This window comes from Lipophrys pholis, assembly GCF_963383615.2.
Source record: "Lipophrys pholis genome assembly, chromosome: 8".
Classification (NCBI taxonomy): domain Eukaryota; kingdom Metazoa; phylum Chordata; class Actinopteri; order Blenniiformes; family Blenniidae; genus Lipophrys; species Lipophrys pholis.
The window spans coordinates 30,631,736-30,656,227 of NC_137630.1; the positions used below are offsets into that span (position 1 = coordinate 30,631,736).

Genomic DNA, 24,492 nt, shown 5'->3' on the forward strand with positions numbered 1-24,492 from the left:
AGTAACTAGTTGTTCTGCACATGCTCAGTAGAGACAATCAGAAAAAAGTTTCCTCCGTGGGTGTCATGACTCTCAGTCCAAATTCACCTGGGACTTGGTACTTTTATTTTGACAGTCATCTTAATGACGATCCAATTTGGTACTTTTATTTTGACAGTCACTGTAATAACGATCCAACTGTGTCGCCTGTCCACGAGAATGTCCGTGTTCTCCCGTTGTTAACGTTTATAGTGAATAGTTCTCTGTTGCATGTGTGGTTTCATTAAAAAAACAAACTATCAATGCTAATTAGCCTGTCAGGTGGCTACATCACTGTCTGAAACACTGAGCAGAGAGCGTCTCCATGGTAACAGGCACTGATCTCCTTTGATATCAATGAGGTGCCTCTCTCATCAGTTTTGTATGGGATATTTGTTTTTGCAGTTTTTTGGGATTTATTCGGAAACGGTTCACCGTTAACATCCCAAAATCTAATCGATTGGTACTTGGATGATGACAAATCATCCCTGAAGATTTCATGCAATTTAGGTTAATAGTTTGATTGTGAAAAGTTGGTAAAATACATACATACAAACCAATAAATACACAACGACAAAAAGATAACTTTCCAACAACTTTAATTGGCGAAGGTAACAACAGCACCCACTAGTGGCCAAACATGCTGACTACATCATTTTCAGAGTTTCTTCCTTTTCCCATCAATTTCAAAACTTTTCTGAAACAAAAAGGCAAAATCTGTTTTCACTTGAAATGTGGAAATGGGGCCTTTCAAGTTTCGTTGACGAGCAGCCATACATTATCTATTGGCACCACCTGCAGGTCAGATTGTTGTTGGTAAATAAGAATGCAGCGGTTTGAAAGAAAGTGAGTGAAAATAGTTTATTGCTTTAGTTCCAATGACGTCTGAACGACTCCAGTCTTCCACACAGTTCTGAAGTTGTGTTTTTGTTCAGTAGGACGTCTGGATTCTGCAGCCATGAACAGTATGAATAGTCTTTCAGAATAAAGGGGTCGGTTGTTACGTGTTGGAGGATTTGGGCCTCTATGTTTGTTTAGTGGATTTAAAGCCACAGCGTTCCATCTGATCTGTTGTTTTTTTTGGTGCCGTCCTGTGATTGGCTGCTTGGCTGCAGGTCTCCCAGCTGTCAGCGCTCCATCATAAAGCCTCTGGATCAGCTCCTAAAGCCGCCGCTGTCTTCAACACGTCTGTGTGGCGGAGAAGGATGGAGGCCAGAGCCCAGTGACCACAGAGAGAGAACGTCCGTCCATCCGTCCGTCCGTCCATCCATCCATCCATCCATCCATCCATCATCCTTTTATCACTCCATTCAACCAACCAACCAACCATCCATCACTCCATTCTCTCATCACTCGATCCATACATCCATCCATCCATTCTTTTATCACTATTCCATCCACCCTTTTATCCAACCAACCAACCAACCAACCATCCAACCAACCAACCAACCATACATCCATCCTTTTATCTAACCAACCAACCATACATAATTTTATCCATCATTCATCTTTTTGACCATCCAACCATCCATCCATCCATCCATCCATCCATCCATCCATCCATCCATCCATCCATCCATCTATCCATCCATCATCTGCTGGACCTTGGACTGTACGGGATTAAGTCTTTTTACCTCGTTGTACCAAAGACCAACTGAGGATCAGATTCAGATCTGAGCTCCATCATGAGGAGTTCTCCGGCTGAGGAGATGAAATAACCGACGAGAAGAAAAATCTCTGTGAACCTTTCCTGGAACCTGACCACACATCCACCGCATGTATCACTCCTGTCATATATCTGTATAGATAGCTCATGTTAACTGCCTCCTTAATCCGGGACCATAATTCAGTTTTATAGTGTCCACAGACAATGGTATCCACCAAGTGTTCGCTGGTAATGGTTTACTGCCCAGGTGTTGTCCAGTCACATCCGTAGAAGGGGCTTTGACAGCTGATCAACAAACTGTGGAGTTTAAATGGAGTTTAAAATGAGTTTATTGGGATTAATGGCGGAGCTGCGGAGTCATTGAGCAAATATTTACTAACGTTTAGCTCAAGTTGTGTAACGCCGAAACTCACGGGCAGCACTTGTGCCTGTGTTAATGCTGACATAATACGACGTAAAGCCTCCGCACAGCAAACACTCACACACCTGTCTCACACACACACACACACACACACACACACACACACACACACACACACACACACACACACACACACACACACACACTGGGGGAGCTCAGTAAATCTCAGAACAATGAGCCAAAGTTATAAACTTATTTTAGTTGAACTACAGAGACGCCACAGGAACCCCGAGTTAGTCCGCTCAATCCCACAATCCCACAATCCCCTGCTGTCACTCAGCATGACATTACAAAACACACACACACACACACACACACACACACACACACACACACACACACACACACACACACACACACACACACACACACACACACACACACGATACACAAGCTGTACGTCGACCTCTATAAGTGACTTTGTGTGACAGTCAAAGGTAGAAAATGCAGTGCTGCAAGACGACTGCTAAAGCTAAAGCTACACTGCAGAAACAGGAGCCCAAATATAAGATGAAACACTAATTTGAAGAGGAAAATTAACTTAAAACAACAGAAATGATCTTCCCTTTCATCATTACTATTAACAACGTTGTGTGCTTTAAGTTCTCCTTCTTCTGATCTTATAATGAAAACTGTTGTTCTAAAAACAGACATTACACCGTCTGTAATTGTTTGTCTGTGACAAATAAAGGACTTGACTTTACTCACGTCTAAAAATACTTCTTGCCAAGAGCCAAATAATTTGCTGTGTACCTTAAAGGAAAGTGGCTCCTAAATTCAGAATATTACTTCAGCCGATTGAGATTATAGAGCATCTTCCTCCCAGCTCAGCTCGGGTGTCCCTCCAACAACACACCTTACTGTATGTGATTGTTTTTAACACAGGAAACGACAAGGAACTTTACCAAGTAACTAGTTACTTTTAATCTGCAGTAATGGATGAACTACAAACTAATGAAATTACATATTAGAATATATAATATTGTGTATGTTTTAAGTAGAAAACTTTGCTTTCTCTCTCTCACACACACACACACACACACACACACACACACACACACACACACACACACACACACACACACACACACACACACACACACACACACACACACACACACACACACACACACTGACAGCAGGATGAGTTGAGAACAATACCTCCTAAATATAGACCATCATGCTCTAACACACAAATTCAAAAAACACACACATGGAAATTCTACTGTGTGTGTTTGTATATGTGTGTGTGTGTTTGTATATGTGTGTGTGTGTGTGTGTGGCTTTCAGGAGGATTTTGAAGCTTTGCTGTGGAGCCTCAGAGGAATGTGGACCATAGTTACTGTCTCAAAGCACACCGTCCTCAGTGTGTGTGTGTGTGTGTGTGTGTGTGTGTGTGTGTGTCGATGCTGGTCTTGGGTATTTCTTCTGATTGGATGAAATCCTGCAGCTCTTGGACGTGCAGCTGTTCCACCACTGACCCACTGATCCACAGAGCCAGCAGCCTGCAGGGCAGCAACGTGGCAACGCGGCAACGCAGCAACCAACTGTGACAACGACATCAATGTTTGGCACTGCCGCCGAACCCAATAACGTTCAGGTTCAAGGTGACATTCCTCAAGTAGTAACAAATTCACTGTATATACAGAATACACACTGTATGTACAATATACTTTGTATATACAATTTTATCTATCTATCTATCTATCTATCTATCTATCTATCTATCTATCTATCTATCTATCTATCTATCTATCTATCTATCTATCTATCTGTACTTAGTGTGTATAAAGTATATACTGTATAAACACTATATATATATATATCATATATACACAATGTATATGTAGCATATACATATCTCTCTCTTACATACATACATACATACATACATACAGTACTATATATATATGATAATATATAGTCTTTATACAGTATATACTTTACACACACACACACACACACACACACACACACACACACACACACACACACACACACACACACACACACACACACACACATACACACAACACAATATGTATCATTGTTTAGTACTGATGACTGTTACTGTACAGCAAGACATGCATATATTGAAATTATACTTTGTAAATTCATGTAAGATTTTATTGTTTGTTTTTTTTATTTACTATTCCACAGTTCATCTACTAACTTGTGCTCAGAAGTGACTTTCTTCAGTGTGTCGCTGTTGGTTTGAGATATAAAGTGGCCGTTGCTGTACCATACCACTGTAACCTGCTGGCACGTTCAGGAAACACAGGAAAAAGCAGCGTCTCACAATCAAACCATTTTATTGAAGCTTTTACTTGGAACATTTGAGCTTCTCTCACATCCTGACCGTCTGCGGCTCCTCGTCACCTGTCGCAGGTCCGTCTGAAGGAAACTCGTCAACCTACATTTACGTTTTACACTTTTTAAACGTCAGCGTTGAACATCAAGCAAACGATCTCCGCCGGTCCTCCTCCTGCTCCTATCTTTCTTTTCCTTATATGAAACTAAAAGATATTTTCTCTCCACAAACTCCAGTGTTTCTACCAAACTGGTTTACAGTGTTTAAAATGACCGTGGTCCTTAAATACATGACTATTAAAGCATAATCATTTCTGTCTCTCACACACACACACACACACACACACACACACACACACACACACACACACACACACACACACACACACACACACACACACACACACACACACACACACTCTCTAACTCTTGTAGATCTGGTGGTTTCCCCCGGCAGCGCTGGGAGGCAGCGCGGCGCTCGCTCCCGCTTGAACGTCCACAAAACCCATCCGCTGTCTCCTCTTCCTCTGCTCCGTCATCTACACACACACACACACACACACACACACACACACACACACACACACACACACACACACACACACACACACACACACACACACACACACACACACACACACACACACACACACACACACACACACACACACACACACACGTGTTACAGGTGTAGGTGAGTGTAGGTGTGCATGTTTTACAGTGTGTGTGTGTGTGTGTGTGTGTGTGTGTGTGTGTGTGTGTGTGTGTGTGTGTGTGTGTGTGTGTGTGTGTGTGTGTGTGTGTGTGTGTGTGTGTGTGTGTGTACCTGCTCCTTCAGCTCGTTCAGCTGACAGGTGAGGGTGAGCACCACCTTCATTGTGGCTCCCAGTTTGTCCTGCAGCATCCTCATCTCGTTCTGCTCGCCGTCGCCGTCGGTAACCACCAGCGACATGGCCTGCATCCGTGGAAACCAGTCCAGGTTGTTGTTCTGAAACAGAGACGGTGTTAGCGGGGCAGAGGTGGAGGACTCGGGGTGGAGGACTCGGGGTGGGGTGGTGGAGGACTCGGGGTGGGGGACTCAGGGTCAGTACTTTGATCATGTGGGCGACGTAGCTCTCGGGCCCGGTGTAGTCCGTCTTGTTCTTCTCGCGCACCAGGACGATGAAGTACAGGTAGTTCCAGATGTTGTGCTCCAGCTTGATGTGCTCCTCAAACGACACCGTCTTGTTGTCGAACTTGTCTCTCTCCAGACCTGCGGCGACACATGCGGTGAGGTCAGAGTGGGCGGGGCCTCCACTTGCCCACAGCCGATTGGGCGGCGGGTCGGTACGCACCACAGATGAAGCAGGTGGTCTTCAGGATCTCCTCCTTCTTCTGCTTCTCACTCCTCAGGTCGGCAAACGTGTCGATGATAACGCCAAAGATCAGGTTGAGAACGATGATGATGACGATGAAGTAGAAGAGCAGGTCGTAGACGACCCGGGCCGGGAACAGCGGCTCCTGGGAACCAATCAGAGCACAGTGCTCGGCCTCATACACGCCTCACAGAGGGAACGCATGTGTAATTATTCACTATATATTCTATATGTTAGGTGTAGATGTTGGAGTTGGAAGTGTCGTTGGTGTAACTGGTGGAGTTATCCTTCAGAGCAAGATAACTATTGCAACAAAACATCATCAGGAGGGTAAAACTAACCTGTTTCAGGATGGTGTAGTTGGGGGTGTAGTTATAGGTCTAGTTGGTGTAATTGGAGGTGAAGCTGGTGTAGTTATAGATGTAGTTGGTGTAGTTATAGGTGTCATTGGGGGGGTGTAGTTATAGGTCTATTTGGTGTAGTTGTGAAGTGTAGGTTAGCTGGTGTAGTTGATGGGTGTAGTTGGTTAAGTTGGATATGTAGTTGGTGTTGCTGGTATAGTTATAAGTGTAGTTGGGGTGTAGTTGGAGGTGTAGTTGGTGTAGTTGGAGATGTAGCTTGTGTAGTTGGAGGTGTAGTTGGTGTAGTTATAAGTGTACTTGGGGTATAGCTGGTGTAGGTATAAGTATAGTTGGAGGTGTAGTTGTAGGTGTAGTTGGTGTAGCTGGGGTAGTTATAAGTGTAGTTCTCGGTGTAGTTCTCGGTGTAGTTGCGGGTGTAGTTGTAGGTCTAGCTGGTGTAGTCAGAGGTGGAGCTGGTAGAGCTGGTGGAGCTGGTGGTGCAGTTCCTCTGTTCGGCCTGCGGGGGCAGCGCGCTCTTACGTTCTTGGACGGTTTTCGCAGAACGTCTCCGACTCCGCCGCCGTTCCTCAGGCCGTGATTCAACACGGTGACGATGCACATCAGCAGAGTGTCGCACGCTCGCTCCGTGTCCACCTCTCCTGGAACCAACACACACCACTCAACTTCATCATCATCTTCATCATCATCTTCATCATCATCATCATCATCATCACTCTAAAGGACCTCTGTAGAAGAGACGTTGGTGTTTGAACCGTCTGATGGTTCCTGGACTTCTCACCTTCTTCCTCCTCGGCGGCGGCGGCGGCGCCTTGGTCGGTCTCGGCGGTGCAGCTGACGCCGTCTCCAGAACACGAGTTCAGGAAGTCCTGCGACGCTTCGCTTTGAGGAGGAGCTGTTGAGGACAGTTAAGTTCTCAGTTAGTCACACGCGAGACTCTTTCAACCTTCAGATCTCAGACGATGAGGACGATGGAGGATTCAAACTTCTCACTTTAGTTTGTGGCTTTGATGAGTTTGGAAATTTCAGGTTAAACAGCAACATACATCCAGGTGTCGTCTGCATAAAGGTGAATGTTCTGCTGACTTTCTTTACATCAGGGAACAATGTCACAAGTAACTAAATACACACTATGAGTTACTCACTGTGTATGTTATGTAAAAGATTTGTACAACAGATATATACGACTGTGTCGTCTGCATAAAGGTTGAACATTCCAGTTTATAAACTGCAATATTTTTGTCTTTTGTAAAGTCTTTGTATCTCAGAAGCTGAAGAGGGTAAAGGATTACTTTTATAAAGCCTCTATACCTCGTGAACTTGAATCTGAACCGAGATGCTGAGTTTAGAAATGTACAGTAAGTTTTTTGGTTAAACTCTCCTCTTCTATGAGAACCTGAGCTGAAGCTTTTAGCTTCAACGACGGACGGCGCGGCGTCACCTGCGGCGATCTGCGGCAGCGGGTCGACCTCCATGATGAAGTCCTCCTTCAGGCAGAGGAAGCCCACGATGGAGAAGAGGTAGACCAGGATGAGCGCCAGCAGCGCCGTCAGCAGGATGGAGCGACCGTTTCGGGTCACGCTCTTTATCACGTTGAACAGAGTCTCCTCGCGGTAGATCAGGTCGAAGAGCTGCACGGAGAACGTCACGGAAACGTTATCCACCGACCACAGCAGAGAGCGAGAGAGAGAGAGAGAGATGGTGGACCGGAGTCTTCCTCACTCACCAGGATGCTGTAGAAGAGCTCGTGGACGAAGAGTCCCAGGGTGGAGGTGAGCACGTAGGCCAGGTGGTAGAGGAACTCCACGTCCATCACCATGGCCTTGTAGCCCATGATGAAGGTCCCGTTGTTCCCCACGAAGCTCACCACAAACACAACTTTATTGATGAGCTGGAGGCGGAGCCAGGAGAGCAGAGTGTGTGGTAACCCTTCAGAAATATATGTGTGTGTGTGTGTGTGTGTGTGTGTGTGTGTGTGTGTGTGTGTGTGTGTGTGTGTGTGTGTGTGTGTGTGTGTGTGTGTGTGTGTGTGTGTGTGTGTGTGTTTACATTGAGCGAGCCCAGCAGGATGAGCGTGTTGCCGATGCCAAAGTGGTAGATGGAGCGCAGGATGAGAGCGAGGGTCAGTGGCTGGAGGCCGTAACGCTGAGAGAGCAAGGCCAAGACGGAGAGACCGATCAGGATCCAGAAGAGCATCAGCAGCATGTTGTCGTCGATGGCTCCGGCTGAGGAGGAGGAGGAGGAGGAGGAGGAAGAAAAAAACATTTCAGACCGGTTGAAGCTAGATTCAGACTGTTTTCTTACTGATTGTTTTCTCACCCGTTTAAATCCCTTTCAGATGGATTTTAAAAAAAAATTTTTTTAACCTGGTTTCAGGTTGATTTCTGACTGGTTTAAAATGGTTTCAGACTGGTTAGAATTGGTTTCAGACTGGTTTAAATGGGTTTCAGACTGGTTTAAATTGGTTTCAGACTGGTTTAAATTGGTTTCAGACTGGTTTAAATTGGTTTCTGACTGGTTTAAATTAGATTCCGATAGGTTTAAACTAGTTCCAGACAGGTTTCCAATTGGTACAAATTGCTTTCTGACTGATTAATAATCTGCTTGGTAATAGTCTGAGTCTATCTGAACGGTCCAATCAGAGTGAAACAAGGTGACTTTTGTTGATAAATCAGCTTCATTGATACAGGATGAAGGTAAAATGAGGAACACATCAAACAGTGGAAGAGAATCAAAGCGCTGGACGAGTGCCGGGGGGAGTCGGGTTACGTCTGAGAGAAGAGCGAGAGAACTCTGACTGGACGCTCCTTGTTTCTTCCTTCAGAGAAGCCGGAGGTGTTACCATCAACAGAAGGAGTTTCACTCCTGTTAATACTGTGACCACTGGAGGAGTCCAGGTGCTTTCAAGTACCACAGAGACGGTGGGAAGTCACAGCTGTGTCAGCTCTGTGGTACCTTGTCCCGAGTTGTACGGGTAGAAGAAGGCGATGATGAGGTTGATGAAGACGGCCAGATTGAAGGAGATGGTTCCCCACAGGCTCATCCTCCTGGAGAACCAGTACAACACCGGCATACCTACACACACACACACACACACACACACACACACACACACACACACACACACACACACACACACACACACACACACACACACACACACACACACACGCATCATTGAGCGTTACAGGGTAAACTATTACTCCAATCCCAATCTGAGCAGGTGCAGTTACAGAACTGCTGTCTCACTGTTACTGTTAGCATTAGCATTATTGTACGCCGCGCGGCTGTGTGCGTGCGCTCACTGCGGAGCTTCTTCTGCCACTCCATCTCTCCATGCAGGAAGGACGTCTGCTCGAAGAAGTGTGTGACCTTGGAGCCCTGCTCGTCCTGCTCCGTGGTGTTGAAGACCCGGAACTTCGAATCCTCGGTTAGAAACTCGCAGATCGGGTGAACCGGAAACACGATCTGCTCCATGCTGCGGTCGTCTCGCACAATCTGAGCGCACACAGAGGTGACATCACAACAAGCCCGTCTGATTGTAGAACGACTGTTTTCAGACGATGGCCTCACAACGAGGTGCAAGTCTTAGTAGAAGTGGCGGCCTGGAGGTTAGAGACGACAACTTTGAAGGTTTCAGGTTCAAATCTAACTGCTGGCATGAAACCACACAGTAAGAGTAGTCGAAGTAGCAGTAGTAATTGTTGAAGCAGTGGTAATTAAAATAACAGTGATAGTAGAAGTAGTAAAATAATAAGAGTGACGTGTTCTACGGACTAGTGAGGGCACCTGAATATAAGCCGCACCCACCAAATTTAAAAAGAAGAAAGAAAAAAAGTGTACATATAAAGGCGGCACTGTGAGTTACGTGATGGGCCTGAACGCATCACCCATGTATCGGTGCCATAAAACCTGTAAAAATACATAAATTTGCCGCGTCATTGTTTAATCCGCAGGGTTCAAAGTGAGTGAAAAAAGTAGAGGCTTATAGTCTGGTAATAGCAGTAGAAGTAATAGTAGTAGAAGTAGTACTAATAGTAGTAGCAGTAGTACCTCTATCTGGGAGGTGAGCTGGTCGTAGTACTCCAGCGGATCCTGTTCCACCACAGCAGCTGGAGCTGTTGACTTTAACATCTGAGACAGAGGTCGCTTGTTCAGGTTCAACTGTAGACACACACACACACACACACACACACACACACACACACACACACACACACACACACACACACACACACACACACACACACACACACACACAGAGTCAGAGAGGGCGAGAGGTAGGAGTGAAGAGCAGGGATGATGATGATGATGATGATGGTGTACCATGGAGGAGATGCCCTCCTCGCCTTCTTTGCTGTTCTTCAGAGGCTTCAGGAGGTTTTGCAGGACTTTGTTGTGTCTCGCCAACTGAAAACACACAAAAAAACCTCACGTGACTCACGTCTCCACTGAAAGCACCAATCACCGGACGCCACCAGCCGCTCAAAACCAATTAGACACCACCGGCCGCTCACAACCAATCAGACGCCAGCGCTCGGTCACCTGCAGAGCCAGGATGTAGATGTTGTGTCCGACCTCACGAGGAGAGACCTCCAAGCCCTCACACTCGCTCTCCTGATGGTAGGCCTTCTTGATCACCTCCATCTGCACACACACACACACACACACACACACACACACACACACACACACACACACACACACACACACACACACACACACACACACACACACACACACACACACACACACACACACACACACACACACACACACACTGTTAGCCCTGGTACGTATAAGACGGCGAGCAAACGCAGGTTTTTCGTGGGTCTTACGAGTTCTCGTGGTCGCAGGTTGAATAAAATCCTCTCTGCGTTCTCGTTGTCATGGCGACTCTCCATCAGAGCCAGCAGCAGCTTGGAGGCGTTGTCCTGATAACCAGGAAGAAGACGGGAACGGTCAGACATGAGGAGCGGACTCCAGGTTCACCTTCTCCATGTGAAACCTTCAGTCACCTTCAGCTCCAGAACCATCTCCATCCGGTACCGGCACAGCGGACTGATGTCGTTCAGGATCAGCGCCGTGATGATGTCGATGCCATTTGACTCGTGGGTCACGATGCACGTCTGGAAGACACACACACACACACACACACACACACACACACACACACACACACACACACACACACACACACACACACACACACACACACACACACACACACACACACACACACACACACACACACACACTCAGACTGGTATAGAACCATGCGAAGATTAAACTGCTCTAAAAAAGGCTAAAAATCTGTCTAAATGTCAGTTAAAAAAAATTTGACAACCATCATTGATGATACGCCAACATGGTTTAAAACTGGTATGAAGCCAGAACTCTAGTCTGACACTCATCTGAGATTCTGATTAAAAAAAAAAAAGGATCTACTTGGTTTGACAACCATCATTGATGATACACCAACATGGTTTAAAACTGGTATGAAGCCAGAACTCTAGTCTGACACTCATCTGAGATTCTGATAAAAAAATAAAAATAAAAAAGGATCTACTTGGTTCTACTCTGTAAAGCTCTACCTGGTTCTCCTGACAGGGGCCCTGGCAGTACTCTGTGAGGGTCTCCAGGGTCTGGGTGATGAGGTGGACGTTTGATTCGTTGATGTAGAGGCCCAGCAGGCCCAGGCCCCCGGTGGTGCTCCCACACATGATGTCCAGGAACTGCAGAGTCTCACACACCAGGTTGTAGTTGGTCTTGTTGTTCTGGCAGCGCAGGAAGTTCTAGGAAGACACGAGTCACCAGATTTAGGCTCTTTGAATCTTAAAACCTTGAACTCGGTCCAGGTCCTCGCTGCTGCTGCTGGTGGACCAACCTGCAGGTCCTGGTTGTGGTTCTCGCAGAGCAGCTGGAGGAACCTGAGGATGGGCTTCATGATGGTGACCGCCGGTCCCATCTCCGTCTCCAGCTCTCGCTGCTCTGCCGCCGGCTGAGCCGGCAGGGCGGCGGCGACCGTCACCGGGGCGATGGACTGACCCGGGACCAGTAAGGGGTGCGCTGCTGACCCGGGAAGAACCAGGGCGCCAGATCCTTCAGAGAGGGAGGGGGGGTCAGCATTCATCTCAGCTCTAAGTGGTGACCTGAAGAGGAACCTTAAGAGGAACCTGAAGAGGAACCTGGAGAAAAACCTGAACAAGAACCTGGAGAGGAACCTGAAGAAGAACTTGGAGAGGAACCTGAAGAGGAACCCGGAGAGGAACCTGAAGAGGAACCTGAAGAAGAACCTGGAGAGGAACCTGAAGAGGAACCTGGAGAGGAACCTGAAGCGAAACCTTAAGAGGAACCTGGAGAAGAACCTGAAGAAGAACCTGGAGAGGAACCTGGAGAGGAACCTGAAGCGAAACCTTAAGAGGAACCTGGAGAGGAACCTGAAGAAGAACCTGGAGAGGAACCTGAAGAGGAACCTGTAGAGAAACCTGAAGAAGAACCTGAAGAAGAACCTGGAGAGGAACCTGGAGAGGAACCTGAAGCTCACCGGAGTCCAGCTCCTTCTCGTTGGCCTTGTGGGTCATCTCGCCCACGTTCACAGAGACCGTGGCCTTGATGTCAGTCTGGGCCTCCTTCATGCGGTCGTGGAGAACTTTGAAGAACTTCTCCGACTTGTTGTCGCCCATCATCAGTTTGTAGAAGGAGTTCTGCAGGAAAACAGATCGGTTAACACCAGCCATGACTGTAGACTGGTGTGTGTGTGTGTGTGTGCGTGTGTGTGTGTGTGTGTGTGTGTGTGTGTGCGTGCGTGCGTGCGTGCGTGTGTGTGTGTGTGTGAGACCTGTATCTCCGTGTTTCCTCCCTCCAGGAGGCAGATGGCCAGCTGGATGCTCTCCTGGAAGATCTTGTCGTTCTTGGTGCTCATCACCAGGTCAGTGAACAGCTTCGTTCCTCCCTCGCGGTCCAGACGACACTGAACCGTCGCCACCGCCGCCCAGTCGCGCTCCTGCTCGACACCTGATGCGCGCACACACACACACACACACACACACACACACACACACACACACACACACACACACACACACACACACACACACACACACACACACACACACACACACACACACAGAGCAGGTGACCCGGGCTGTTATCGGCGCAGCTCGGCGAGGAGAAGCTGACGTGTACCTGCAGCTCCCAGCTCTGCCAGGTCGCTCTTCGGGGTGTTCTTCTTGTTGGGGAACAGGTAGTTCTGCAGCAACACTTTCCTCAGCGGGATTCCCTGAAAGACCAAGACAGGAAGTCAGCGGAATCTCCATCCCGCTAATCGTCACTGCTCCTGCGGCGTCCTGACAGGAAGTCGAGTGTGAAACGAAACGATCCGATTGGTGAGACAGACACGTCAATGGAGCGTAAAACAGGTTGCTGATCTAAAAAGACAAAGTTGCTTCAGTTTGAGTGACATAAATTAGATATAGTCAGGAAGGGTTGAGTCAACTGTATTAAAAAAAGGTTCAAATTCACTGCTTATGTCTATTTTTTAGTAAAGTAATTATGCGCCCTGCTTTTTTACATCAAGATACATTGATATTTATTAATATCGGTTGTCAGCAGGGATGCAGTAATACCGATACCCGTATCAGGTTCAATACTGCACAGAGTACTCGTACTCGTGAAAGATCCCCGATACAACTCCACGAGTATTACAGTGTGACGTCATGCGTCAGCAACTTCGCCCGCCGCATGTACGCGAGAGAGGACGAGTGATGTCAGCGGTTTCTTTAATATTAATGAGAACGGCAAAAGTATAACAGCTCTGCCAACATATCAAGAGGAGATAGTTCGTACGTCACCAGCAACTTAATCACCAGAGACATTCGGACCAGCAACCCGGCGTTGTTCAGTAGATTAACTGCTCCACTGAGCCGTGCTACATGCTACATGCTACATGCTAATCCGAGGAAACAGACATTCTGATGTTTCCTTTGAACAGTGAGAAGCGTGCGGACCAGCTGCTGACCTTACAGGAAGATGAGCGGCGCCTTCACAGGAGAGCATATACTGCATGTACTGTGTCCTACAGATACTAGAGTACACAGTATGTATTCACAGAGGACGAGGACACACGAGGAATATGAATATTCCATAACACACAGTGGCGATGCTACACGCTAAACATGATCAAAGTATTACTGATACACTCTTTTTTTGTGGATACGACCCGTTTATTTGTCAGGATATAATGTGTTAATATTATAATATAGAAATAATAATAATATAAAAATCAGATGTGAACTTCGTCTGCTTTGGGAACCGACCTTGTCATCGAAGTCCAGCGTCCTGATCAGCATCTCCTGCAGCATCCGCAGCACCTTGATACACAGCTTCTCATCAGACGACATCAGAGACTTGGTGTGCTGGATGAGCCTGAACACACACACACACACAGACACACAGACCCACACACACACACACACACACACACACACACACACACACACACACACACACACACACACACACACACACACACACGTTTCCCATCAGTCCTCTTCATGGGCGGGGCTCCCCGCAGTGCGTCTGGGCCTGGTGGGGGCGGAGCTTACTTGGAGATGAACCCTCCGGACTCGCAGCGCTGCCGGGCGTCGGTTCCGACCATGAAGAGCAGCTCGGGCTGATGGAGGACGTCCACCAACACGGAGAGCTCGGCGTTCACCAGCGGCTTCAGGCGCTCCTCCAGAGTGTTGATGATGTCCTGCAGACACACGACACCCGTCACGGGACGGCCAGAGCGCCGGACGACGTCTTTGTTTTGTGTTGTTTGCGCAGTACCTGCAGCTTTTCGATGATATTCTTGTAGTCCCAGGGGTTGCTGGGAGCGCTGGGTCTGGAGGGGCGACTCATGGTCTTGTAGTTGGGGTTGGAGCGAGACAGACAGTTCAGAGCCGAGATGGACAGCATGGAGTTGATCTGAGCCTCCAGGTCCAAAGGCAGCGAGATGGAGCGGTTCTTAGCTGCAGAACCACAGAGGATTGATCAGGAGGATTGATCAGGAGGATTGATGTACTTCAGGTACATAAGGTGTGTGAGGTACTTTTACTGTGTGAGGTTGTTCAGGTGTGTGAGGTACTTCAGGTGTGTGAGGTTGTTCAGGTGTGTGAGGCACTTCAGGTGTGTGAGGCACTTCAGGTGTGTGAGGTTGGTTACCTGTCACGGCGAGTGTCTTGATGCAGGCCTCCACCTGGCCGCGGTGCTGCTGCTGCAGCCAGGGACAGTCCAGCAGTCTGACGGACGACTGCAGCAGCTGAGTGACGATGGTGTGATGAGTCTGAAGGACACACGGAGAGAGAGAGATGGTTAGACGACCATGGTGACGGACGGTGTTCAACGGGGCGTGGTCGCCACGGCGATGGCACCTGTAGTGACGTGCTGTTCTCGGAGAACGGCGAGCTGAAGAAGGCGTTGATGGTGTCAAAGACCACGTTGATGATGTACTTCTCCAGGACGGGATCAGAGAGACGCTTCTCACGCTTATTACACACCTACAGAGGGAGACACATCTTCATCATCATCACTATTATCGTCAACCTCATTATCATAACCAACATCACCATCATCATTATCAATATAATGTCACCGCCATCATCTTCATCACCTCATTATCATACCGATCATCCTCATGCTTATCATGATCATTATCATCATCCTCATCACAATCATCAATATCCACATCATCATCATCATCATCATCATCATCATCATCATCATCATCATCATCATCATCAGTACCCGGGCCATGTCCACAGTGAAGTCTTCAAACAGTTTCCAGATGTGGTTTGAGGTGTAGATCTCCTTCATCTCCACCTCCGTGTCCACGTAGCAGTGATTCACAAAGTTTACGTAGGCGATTTTCACCTGGACACACACACACAGACACACACACACACACACACACACACACACACACACACACACACACACACACACACACACACACACACAGTAAATCAACATAATCCTGTCTACGATAAGAACAACAATCAGAAATAGACACACACACACACACACACACACACACACACACACACACACACACACACACACACACACACACACACACACACACACACACACACACACACACACACAGTACCTCAGTAATACAGTCTTCGTGGGTCACCACTCTGACCACGTCCTCTAGGGGCAGCAGTGAGGTGCATTTGATTTCGGTGTAGACGTTTTTTCCCTCAGCGCAGGCTGCCAGGAGCTCCACTAGAGAGATGTGGTACCTGCACAGCCAGCACACTTCCCCTCAGGAACCATTTCACTTTTTTCACCACAATCGTGAGAATTTTACACGTCAACGTTGAACCTCACTGACTAACGGCGTTTTGACGCTTACTTCAGCGGGCTGTTCTCGCCGACGCCCTCCCTGCTCTCAGCCATCAGCTCCAGCATCTTACTGAAGGAGGTTTTGTCGTTGTAGAAGACCACCACGTCCTCCCCAGCGTTAGTCAGCTGATGGAACAAGAAAACAAGTGAGGATACAGGATGAGGAGGAGGAGGAGGAGGAGGAGGAAGAGGAGGAGGAGTCAGACGGCGCTCACCTCCGTCATGATCATGTCCTGGCACTTCTTGACGTATTTGCCCTCGGCCTTGATGATGGTGTGCAGGAAGTTGAGGTAGTGGACGTGGCGTCCGTGCGTGGCCAGGCAGTGGATGAAGTGCTGTAGGACGCTCTCCGAGATCTCACTGCACAGCTGGTAGTTGTTACTGAAGATGTGCTGCACCGTCTCCGCATCCAGGAGCTGCAGGAGGAGGAGGAGGAGGAGGAGGAGGATGAGGAGGAGGAGGAGAAGCAGTTGTTTAATTTAGTCTGACATCCTGTTTCAATAGCAAAGTCTTGGAGTATGTCCGAATTGTCCCTCCTAACCCTTAACTATCGACTTTACCTTAACCCCTGGATGACGTCACGGGGTTAAGGAAAGGTGTTGGGAGGCTTCCTAAAGGAGTTAGTGAAAGGTGATCACGTTAGTGTGGCAGTCGGACGGAACTTTCACTTAGTGATGTCATAATAATGCGACGGCGGTGCAAGTGAGTGACGTCCACCATGGTGGGGAAAGAACTACAAAAAGGTCCTTTGGGTTTTATATGATTTAAAGTTGTTCGAGGCAGATTATTGCTTTGGTAACTTACATGATCTGCTCCTTTTTCAGTCATCCTGAGTTTCCCTGAACGCTCCGATGAGCGGGTTCCTTTAAATGTTGTCGCCGCGAAGAATTGTGGGGCAGCATGAGCTGTTCTCCTTTGATAAAGGATGCATCAGTGGTTCCTAGCCTAAAGGAGGTTCTAAATGAAGCATCAGTGGTTCCTAAGCTAATGGAGGTTCTAAAGGAAGCATCAGTGGTTCCTAAGCTAAAGGAGGCTCTAAAGGAAGCAACGAGCCTCCTTTCCTTTGCTTATTGAGAATTCAGACAGTCCTTATCATGGCCGCCACACAAAAGACTTCTGGGGTGAAGGTGAAGTCGATGGTTCAGGAGTTAGGAGGGACAATTCGGACGCACCTTTGGACTCCGTTTACACGACGTTTCAAGTGAAACGCATCGTTTTTGCGTTGTCGTGTCAGAAAGGTTTTGCGTTTAGACGGCAATGTTTTGAAAACAATGTCTGTTTACATGTTTGGCCACTAGTGGGTGCTGTTGTCATGAAACCACACGTGTGTGCAGAAAACAACACACGTATTGTTCTCTGTACACGTCTTTGAGATTTCATTGCAAAAAAAAAAAAAAAAGAGTCGTGAGTTGATTCTGGAGACGTCGTACCCCAGGGTTCAGAAACAGGCTCAGGTTCTTGTGCAGGAGCGTCTGGTTCTCCTGGTTTCCCGTACAGAACCTCTGCAGGAACAGGTGTGTGTACCTGATGATCTCCAGCATCTTGGTGTCGTTCTGCACACAGAAGAGAGTCAGTTCCTGACGTTTTCTTTCAACCTGACGTGGCGCTGGCGTGTCGCCGGGGTCCCACCTGGTCGTAGGAGACCTGCAGCAGGTCCAGCATGACTTTGTGAGCCCCCATGTTCTTCAGTAGCCGCTGCTGCTTCTTCCAAACACCAGTGCTGCACATCTTGTTCAGCCTCTCCAGGATCTGCACAGCACATGGAGCAGGGGCGTGCTCAGGGAGGTCGCCTACACTTTCATCTGAGCTGTTTTCAAAAACACTCACCAACATCTGTTGGAAGGACAAACTTCATTTTCTAACACGTGTGAATTTAGGTCTAAGAAGTTGAAACCCACTTACCAATGTTCTACTTGAAGGAACTCCCACTGTGATTAAGTTGTCTTCGGTTGGAGGAAAACTAGTTAGCAAATTTGACACTTTTGTTGTTCCTCAGGGCTCATATTCGGTTCCCCAATTATATATCTTTATTTATTGTAAATTTTTATTCTAAAAGGGAATCTGTACATTTCTTATATGTCCGTAAACCAACATTAATTCTACAGTACTTTCAGGACTAATACAAAAAGACAAAACAATGAAAAGATGAGTGTTTTAGTTGTTTTAGTTTAGCAATTATTATTTTTGGCGATATCTTACACTCATGTTGTTTCCTCTTTTGATGGTTGATTATAATGTGTTGTTTTTAATGTTTCAAACAAATCAATGTGAAATTCAGCATCACAGAATCATAAAACGAGAAAGTATTATTATTAATCTCATGATAAATTTCGATTGAAAATACATTTGATTTCAAAATATGAACGACAGATCAGATAAGAGAAGATTTGTAATTGGCTGAATTTTTGGGGGATTTTATCTGAGTTTCAAATCCTTGATTCTCGATTTGTTTCCAATGGATTCTCTCAATTCAGGCGATTTGTTGGGAAAATGTGATTAAACGTAATTATCAGTGAAAAAAAACCACCATTGCTAAGGAGACAGACGAGACACCATGACGACAGAGAGGAACACGACAGCCCCGCCCACATCCATTGATTGACAGGTGATTGTTGCGAAGTGTTCTGCAGAAAAACACCGCAGTGAAAACTACACAAACAAACAAACAAACAAACAAACAAACAAAAGTTGCTTCTCACCTCTTTGACTTTCTGGTAGTTCTCGTTACCCTTCTCCACTTTCTCTTTCTTAGGTGTTGCGTCCTCTGATGCCCCCTGGAGGATGTACAGGTTAAGACAGCAGAAGCAGTTCTCTCTTGGTTGTCACATTCAAATCTTCTATCTTTGTCAGCAGATGTGTTAATTCACCGTAAACAAAAAAACAAAACAAACAGATGACAGAGGAGAGCGTGAGGCCCGACATGCAACAGAAGCCCCACAAGTCACACAAACCCAGGATGCTGAAGAGCGGCGACACCAGCAAGCCCAGTACCACCAAGACCAGAACGCCATCAAGACCAGAACGCCATCAAAAGGCGTATATTAGTTCCAGGAGCAGGTTTTTAAATGAGTGGTTAAGTTTGTTATTCCTTCTGGAAAACAGTTATAGTGTTGGTTTCAAGGACTTTCAGTTAGCTGGTTAGTTAGTTGTTTAGTTAGTCGTTGTCGTGTTTCAAAATCACAAGGTAAAAGATCAACTCTGTAAAATAATGAGTCACAAAACACTTCAGGTAGCTGCTATCAAACTAAGGCCGTATGCTGATGATACTCTACACTTCACCACCAATGAAATCAATGTATTAAACTTTACTATGTGATTCAGGCTTTTCAGTCTGGGCAGATCGAGCGTCACACTTCAATTCCTAAGGTTCATCTGATCACTATTGATTATTGTGACACTTTTTTCCACGAGGAAACACAGCTGAGTAAATAAATAGTGAACAATTAAGAGTATCATCAGTGTACAGCTGAACAGAAATTGTATTATTGCATTAAGTTTAAAGAAACATTAGAGATTTTGTATTTGGACGGTGGTTCATTATAGAAATACTTCATTAATGCCTGAGGGATTATTTTACATTTTATGAACAGGCCTAAGGTTGACATGTAATATTTATGACACAACATGAACTTTAACTGCTTGTAGGACTTCTCAGATAAATTATAGCCGTACGCTGATGATACTCTACTGTTTAAAACTGACTGTGGTCACTTTCATTCTGTTAAACACAAACAGAGAATAGGGACTTCAACCACGGACCTTAAACCGACACAGTTTAGATATTTAAAGGTAAATTATAATAAATTCAACAGAAGATCATCATCAGCATATGTGTTTATTTCAGGAGAGGAGGTTCACGTTGTGTCAAAGATTTTATATTACATCTTTAATCTGTCCTTTAAGTCAAAAAATAACGTATGTAGACTGAACCTGATCTTGTATTCATTTGATAAAGAAGCTCCACTGTTCACATTCATGCAGTTATTCCTCATCAGCCCTACTGAAGGAGCAACTCTTTTCTCTAATACCTTGAAAAGTGGATTTAGAGACATCTGCTTCTGTATATATCTGGATAAAGGGGATGTGAGTGACGACCAGCTAGTTTAAGACAGTTCTCAGTTTATAACATAGACCAGGAGATATGGAGAGACTCTGATAAAGGAGATGACTCTTATTGTGATCTATTATATCTGATGACAACTTTATTCTTTGTTCTAAAGTATTTCCACAAACTCTGAGCGTGTTGTGTGGAAAGTCTGGATCTCCTCATTTGGTGTTCATGAGCCACTCACCTCTCCTTTCTCCTTCTTGTCTTTCTTGTCTTTCTTGCCGTCTCCTCCCGAGCTCTTCTTCTCCACCCACAGCTCGGACTTCTCCACCAGCGTCCGCAGGCGATCAAGATCTGCCTTGATCAGCTTGTAGTTCTCCACATCCTGGGCTGAGATCAGCAGCTGGACCTTTGGCCGGATGGGAAATGGACGTTTATTGTGAATGGAAGCCCGCCCATCTCGAAACGGACCAATCAGAGGAGGCGTCAGAAGCTCACGACAGCCGTTCTAAACTGCTGAAAGTCCACCGTAATAACCCAACATGCATCGTGTTGTGTGGGATTATTTCTTCGTCTTAGCAGACGACACCGTTGCCTCCTCTTTCTCTTCCAGCCCGCCGTTACCTGTTTGAAGGTGTGCAGCACTTCCTGCCGCTGGCTGAAGTGTCTGAAGAGCAGCTGCAGAGCTCCGGACACCAGCGGGGCGTAGTCGTGCATGGTGAGGTGAGTCAGCACGCGCAGGAACATCCGACCGCCTTCGTCGTCCACCTCCAGGATGCTATTCCCCTTCCTGCAACAGAATGTCGCCGAGTCACGCTCAACTTCTCCACGCCGATTGTCCGCGCGTTCCGGGATTACGTACCCCACTCCGAACATGGCTTCCGCCTGCTCGCCGATGTGCTGCAGGTTGATGGTCGCTGAGGACGGACAGACGGAGCAGAGCTCAAACACAACAGGAGCCATGAAAGCAGGAAAACTCTCTGGAGCTCGGTTTACCTGCGTGCTCCATGTTGGTGGTGGCGTCGGCGTCGGCCATCGGGTAAACGTCCACAAACTCCTTCTTGAAGACAGAGAGCAGGAAGGAAATGCGGTAGTCCAGACGCACGTTCAGGATGAACTGAGGACGAAAGAGGAATTCTCAGTTTTGTAACCGACAGATGCCTTTAAGGGAAGATTGCAGGGGAAACCATATGAATTCCAAGTTAGACTTGAGCAACACGAGTAATAATCACTGCTTCAAAAAGTTAGATTTTCTGTGTTGTTTTTGATGAAACAGGTAATTCCCTCTGTGCAAAGAACAAACAAACAAGCAAAACATGTAACAAGTTATATGAACATAAATAGACAATGTTAAAAATGAAAAGACTAAAAAATTCCAGAAGAACTTTTGCCTGCTTCTTGCTGCTAACGCCAGCTAACATCACTAGTTGATGCTAGTTGGCGTTAGCATCTAGCCAGCACCAACTCACGATGCTAACGAGGGATGCTAACTCGTGTTTGCATGCTAACTGACTAGCACACTAGCTCGCGTTGCTAACAAGAGATGGTAACTCACATTAGCATGCTAAAAGGCTAAATGCGCAAGCTGACGATGCCAGGTCAAAAAACGGCTGAAAACTTTATCAAACTTAAAGGCTCACAGGCTAAAATTGGTTGAAGATAGGAAAAATATGTTTTCACATGTGGATAGAGGACAAGAGCGTTTTAAAAGTTAAATGAAGTCTCTTGCTGAAAGTATGGCGACTTGAAAAGTGAGGATTTAGTTTTCAGTTTTTTTCAGGGAAAAAGCAACAGAAGAGAAAGAAGATTAAGATTAAAACTAAACGCGGCCCGAGGAATAGTAATCTGTACATATATATGTCTATGTAAATACATACACAAGTAAATCGGTACGAAAGAAAAGATTTAACCAGAGAAAGGTTAGTGAAATATTTAAAAAAAAAAAAAGTCTACTACTGTTTTCATCAAAAGTTTTAAAATCAAAAGATTGAAATAAGAGTAAAAAAAGGTATTAATAATATATGCATATATAAATAAGTGCAAATAGAGATAGCAAAAGTTAAATATTGTAATCATGTCATTTGAAAACACAACAGCGCCACAGTTTGTGAGATTTACCTGCAAGATCTCGAGTATCTTCAACTTGGTGTCCATGACCGTCAGGTCCATCTTATCAATACTGTCCTTGCTGCCTCGCTGTCCGTCGAGCCCCGCCCCTAGCCCCGCCCCTCTCTGACCCGCGGCACCAAACACGGACTGTTTCCTGTTCAGCACCATGGTGGACATCATCTGACCCATCCCGTGAATGGAGCGCTTCACGTTCTTCCCTGCAAATTGACCAAAGAGCAGAAGAAAGCAGCAGACGTTTAACCTGAATGGCCTGGTTCCGAACATATAGTTACCTTTTAAAAGCGTAGAAATAGAGGCGATCATATCATGAAGAGGAGAGTGTCATCAGCATACCGGCGACTGACACGACTTTAATGTGCAGGTGAACTGAGTTTAACTCTACGCCGATGATACTCTACTGTTCATCACATACTCGACATTCCAAAACATACATCTTTTAGCAATTAAACTAAGAATAAATTTAATTAAATTGAATTAAACTAGCTCTGAAACCTTTACAATACGAACTATTTTGGATCTTTGGACGATAATATTCTGCTCTTGTGTTCTCATGCTCCTTTATTCACTGTTGTTCTCTTGCTCGGTGTTCAAAAGTACAAAAGTCCTACCTGACGCGTCGTCGTGGAATATGGGTCCACCGTGTACGGGGTTGGGTCTGCAGTCGATGATTCCCAGCAGAGTTCTGGTGAGTCTGAGCAGCTCAAAGAAACTGTAGAAGCCAAAGTAGATGAGATGTCGAGCCAAACTCACCACCTGGAGAAGGAGCGGAAACACAGGGAGTCGTGAGAGAAGCTCAAACAGACGGTCGGGAACATGGTGAGGGAACGGACCTCATATGTGAGCTTGTTCTTCTCCTCGTTGTGGAACGGAAGCTCCTCGTTCAGGACGTTGTTGAGATACTCTTCCATGAAGGCCATCGTGTTGGAGAATCGGTTCTTCTTGTTGTCACGGCTGTCGTCCATGTTGGAGTCGTAACTGAAGATAAAACCACCAGACATGCGATGAGTGAGGATTCGAGCTGAGCAGCTCATGTAAACACACGACTGGACGACAAGCATCAAACTCTACGAAACTCTTTGATGGTGATGGAGGTGGGGATCTCCGTCCAGAGGCGGGCGAACTTGACGGGCGTCACCAGCTCCTGAGGGTCTCGGTCCACGTGTGCGTGCAGCATGAGGCGGCAGAAGGACGCCCGCAGGTCGAAGGGCAGCGTCTCGTCCATCATGCACAGGAAGATGAGCTCCACGTCCAGCTGCTTGGAGATCTCGTCGATGGCGAGGTACTGACGGTCCAAACACATCCGGGCAAACAGCTTCAGCTGGTACCTGAAGGGGCAAAGAGAAGAGGAACCCGTCAGCAGGGACCCTCCACCCCCCCAACCCCCCACGCCCCCCCTGAGAGGAGTCATTCACCTGTAGTAGGTGAGGACGTTCTCGTCGTGGGCGTTTCCCTGCCGGGCCTCTTGAGCCAGCTGCCGGATGCTCTTCTCCTGCTTCTCATTGGTCTTATCCGTCCACATCAGCCAAACCTGCAGAGACGCCACAACACCTTCAGCAGCAGAGCACTGAATCGTCACTCCTCCGTGATTCACGACCACCAACCTCGTCCTCATCCGCGTAGTCGTCCATCCCCATGTATGCTCCCTGAACACCACCAGGGGGCGTCTCTCTGGGAACACGGCGCCTGAAGGAGACACGAACGTGACATTTCAGAGTCCAGAGTCAAACAATGAAAAGAAAACGAGTGATTCAGTGAGCAAGAGAAGAAGTAATCCACTCAGTCATTGTGATTGT

At 46.7% G+C, this 24,492-nt stretch overlaps 1 protein-coding gene across 2 annotated transcripts in view; it reads right to left on the reverse strand.

Annotated features, from left to right (window-relative positions):
- Positions 1 to 4,396: 4,396 nt before the first annotated feature.
- itpr3 (inositol 1,4,5-trisphosphate receptor, type 3) overlaps positions 4,397 to 24,492 on the reverse strand; it is a 35,627-nt gene continuing 15,531 nt past the window's right edge. The window contains exons 18-60 of one of the 2 annotated variants that reach the window (XM_080469206.1): positions 24,301 to 24,382; positions 24,112 to 24,227; positions 23,773 to 24,024; positions 23,530 to 23,674; positions 23,308 to 23,452; positions 22,688 to 22,896; positions 21,566 to 21,686; positions 21,432 to 21,486; positions 21,194 to 21,359; positions 20,814 to 20,978; positions 19,221 to 19,295; positions 18,151 to 18,270; positions 17,952 to 18,074; positions 16,737 to 16,937; positions 16,532 to 16,647; positions 16,283 to 16,418; positions 15,919 to 16,044; positions 15,546 to 15,671; positions 15,337 to 15,457; positions 14,962 to 15,143; positions 14,736 to 14,884; positions 14,448 to 14,556; positions 13,318 to 13,411; positions 12,971 to 13,146; positions 12,677 to 12,836; positions 12,017 to 12,231; positions 11,724 to 11,924; positions 11,148 to 11,258; positions 10,968 to 11,063; positions 10,675 to 10,776; positions 10,456 to 10,539; positions 10,183 to 10,293; positions 9,435 to 9,627; positions 9,085 to 9,204; positions 8,179 to 8,354; positions 7,856 to 8,020; positions 7,571 to 7,760; positions 6,911 to 7,024; positions 6,652 to 6,767; positions 5,750 to 5,915; positions 5,507 to 5,667; positions 5,242 to 5,403; positions 4,397 to 4,954 (exon numbers count right to left, since the gene is read on the reverse strand). In XM_080469206.1, the coding sequence (XP_080325332.1) occupies positions 4,838 to 4,954; positions 5,242 to 5,403; positions 5,507 to 5,667; positions 5,750 to 5,915; positions 6,652 to 6,767; positions 6,911 to 7,024; positions 7,571 to 7,760; positions 7,856 to 8,020; positions 8,179 to 8,354; positions 9,085 to 9,204; positions 9,435 to 9,627; positions 10,183 to 10,293; positions 10,456 to 10,539; positions 10,675 to 10,776; positions 10,968 to 11,063; positions 11,148 to 11,258; positions 11,724 to 11,924; positions 12,017 to 12,231; positions 12,677 to 12,836; positions 12,971 to 13,146; positions 13,318 to 13,411; positions 14,448 to 14,556; positions 14,736 to 14,884; positions 14,962 to 15,143; positions 15,337 to 15,457; positions 15,546 to 15,671; positions 15,919 to 16,044; positions 16,283 to 16,418; positions 16,532 to 16,647; positions 16,737 to 16,937; positions 17,952 to 18,074; positions 18,151 to 18,270; positions 19,221 to 19,295; positions 20,814 to 20,978; positions 21,194 to 21,359; positions 21,432 to 21,486; positions 21,566 to 21,686; positions 22,688 to 22,896; positions 23,308 to 23,452; positions 23,530 to 23,674; positions 23,773 to 24,024; positions 24,112 to 24,227; positions 24,301 to 24,382 (6,070 nt within the window). In that variant the 3' untranslated portion in view covers positions 4,397 to 4,837. Of the gene's footprint in view, positions 4,955 to 5,241; positions 5,404 to 5,506; positions 5,668 to 5,749; positions 5,916 to 6,651; positions 6,771 to 6,910; positions 7,025 to 7,570; positions 7,761 to 7,855; positions 8,021 to 8,178; positions 8,355 to 9,084; positions 9,205 to 9,434; positions 9,628 to 10,182; positions 10,294 to 10,455; positions 10,540 to 10,674; positions 10,777 to 10,967; positions 11,064 to 11,147; positions 11,259 to 11,723; positions 11,925 to 12,016; positions 12,232 to 12,676; positions 12,837 to 12,970; positions 13,147 to 13,317; positions 13,412 to 14,447; positions 14,557 to 14,735; positions 14,885 to 14,961; positions 15,144 to 15,336; positions 15,458 to 15,545; positions 15,672 to 15,918; positions 16,045 to 16,282; positions 16,419 to 16,531; positions 16,648 to 16,736; positions 16,938 to 17,951; positions 18,075 to 18,150; positions 18,271 to 19,220; positions 19,296 to 20,813; positions 20,979 to 21,193; positions 21,360 to 21,431; positions 21,487 to 21,565; positions 21,687 to 22,687; positions 22,897 to 23,307; positions 23,453 to 23,529; positions 23,675 to 23,772; positions 24,025 to 24,111; positions 24,228 to 24,300; positions 24,383 to 24,492 lie in introns of both variants that reach the window. The other variant, XM_080469205.1, reaches the window with a different exon arrangement.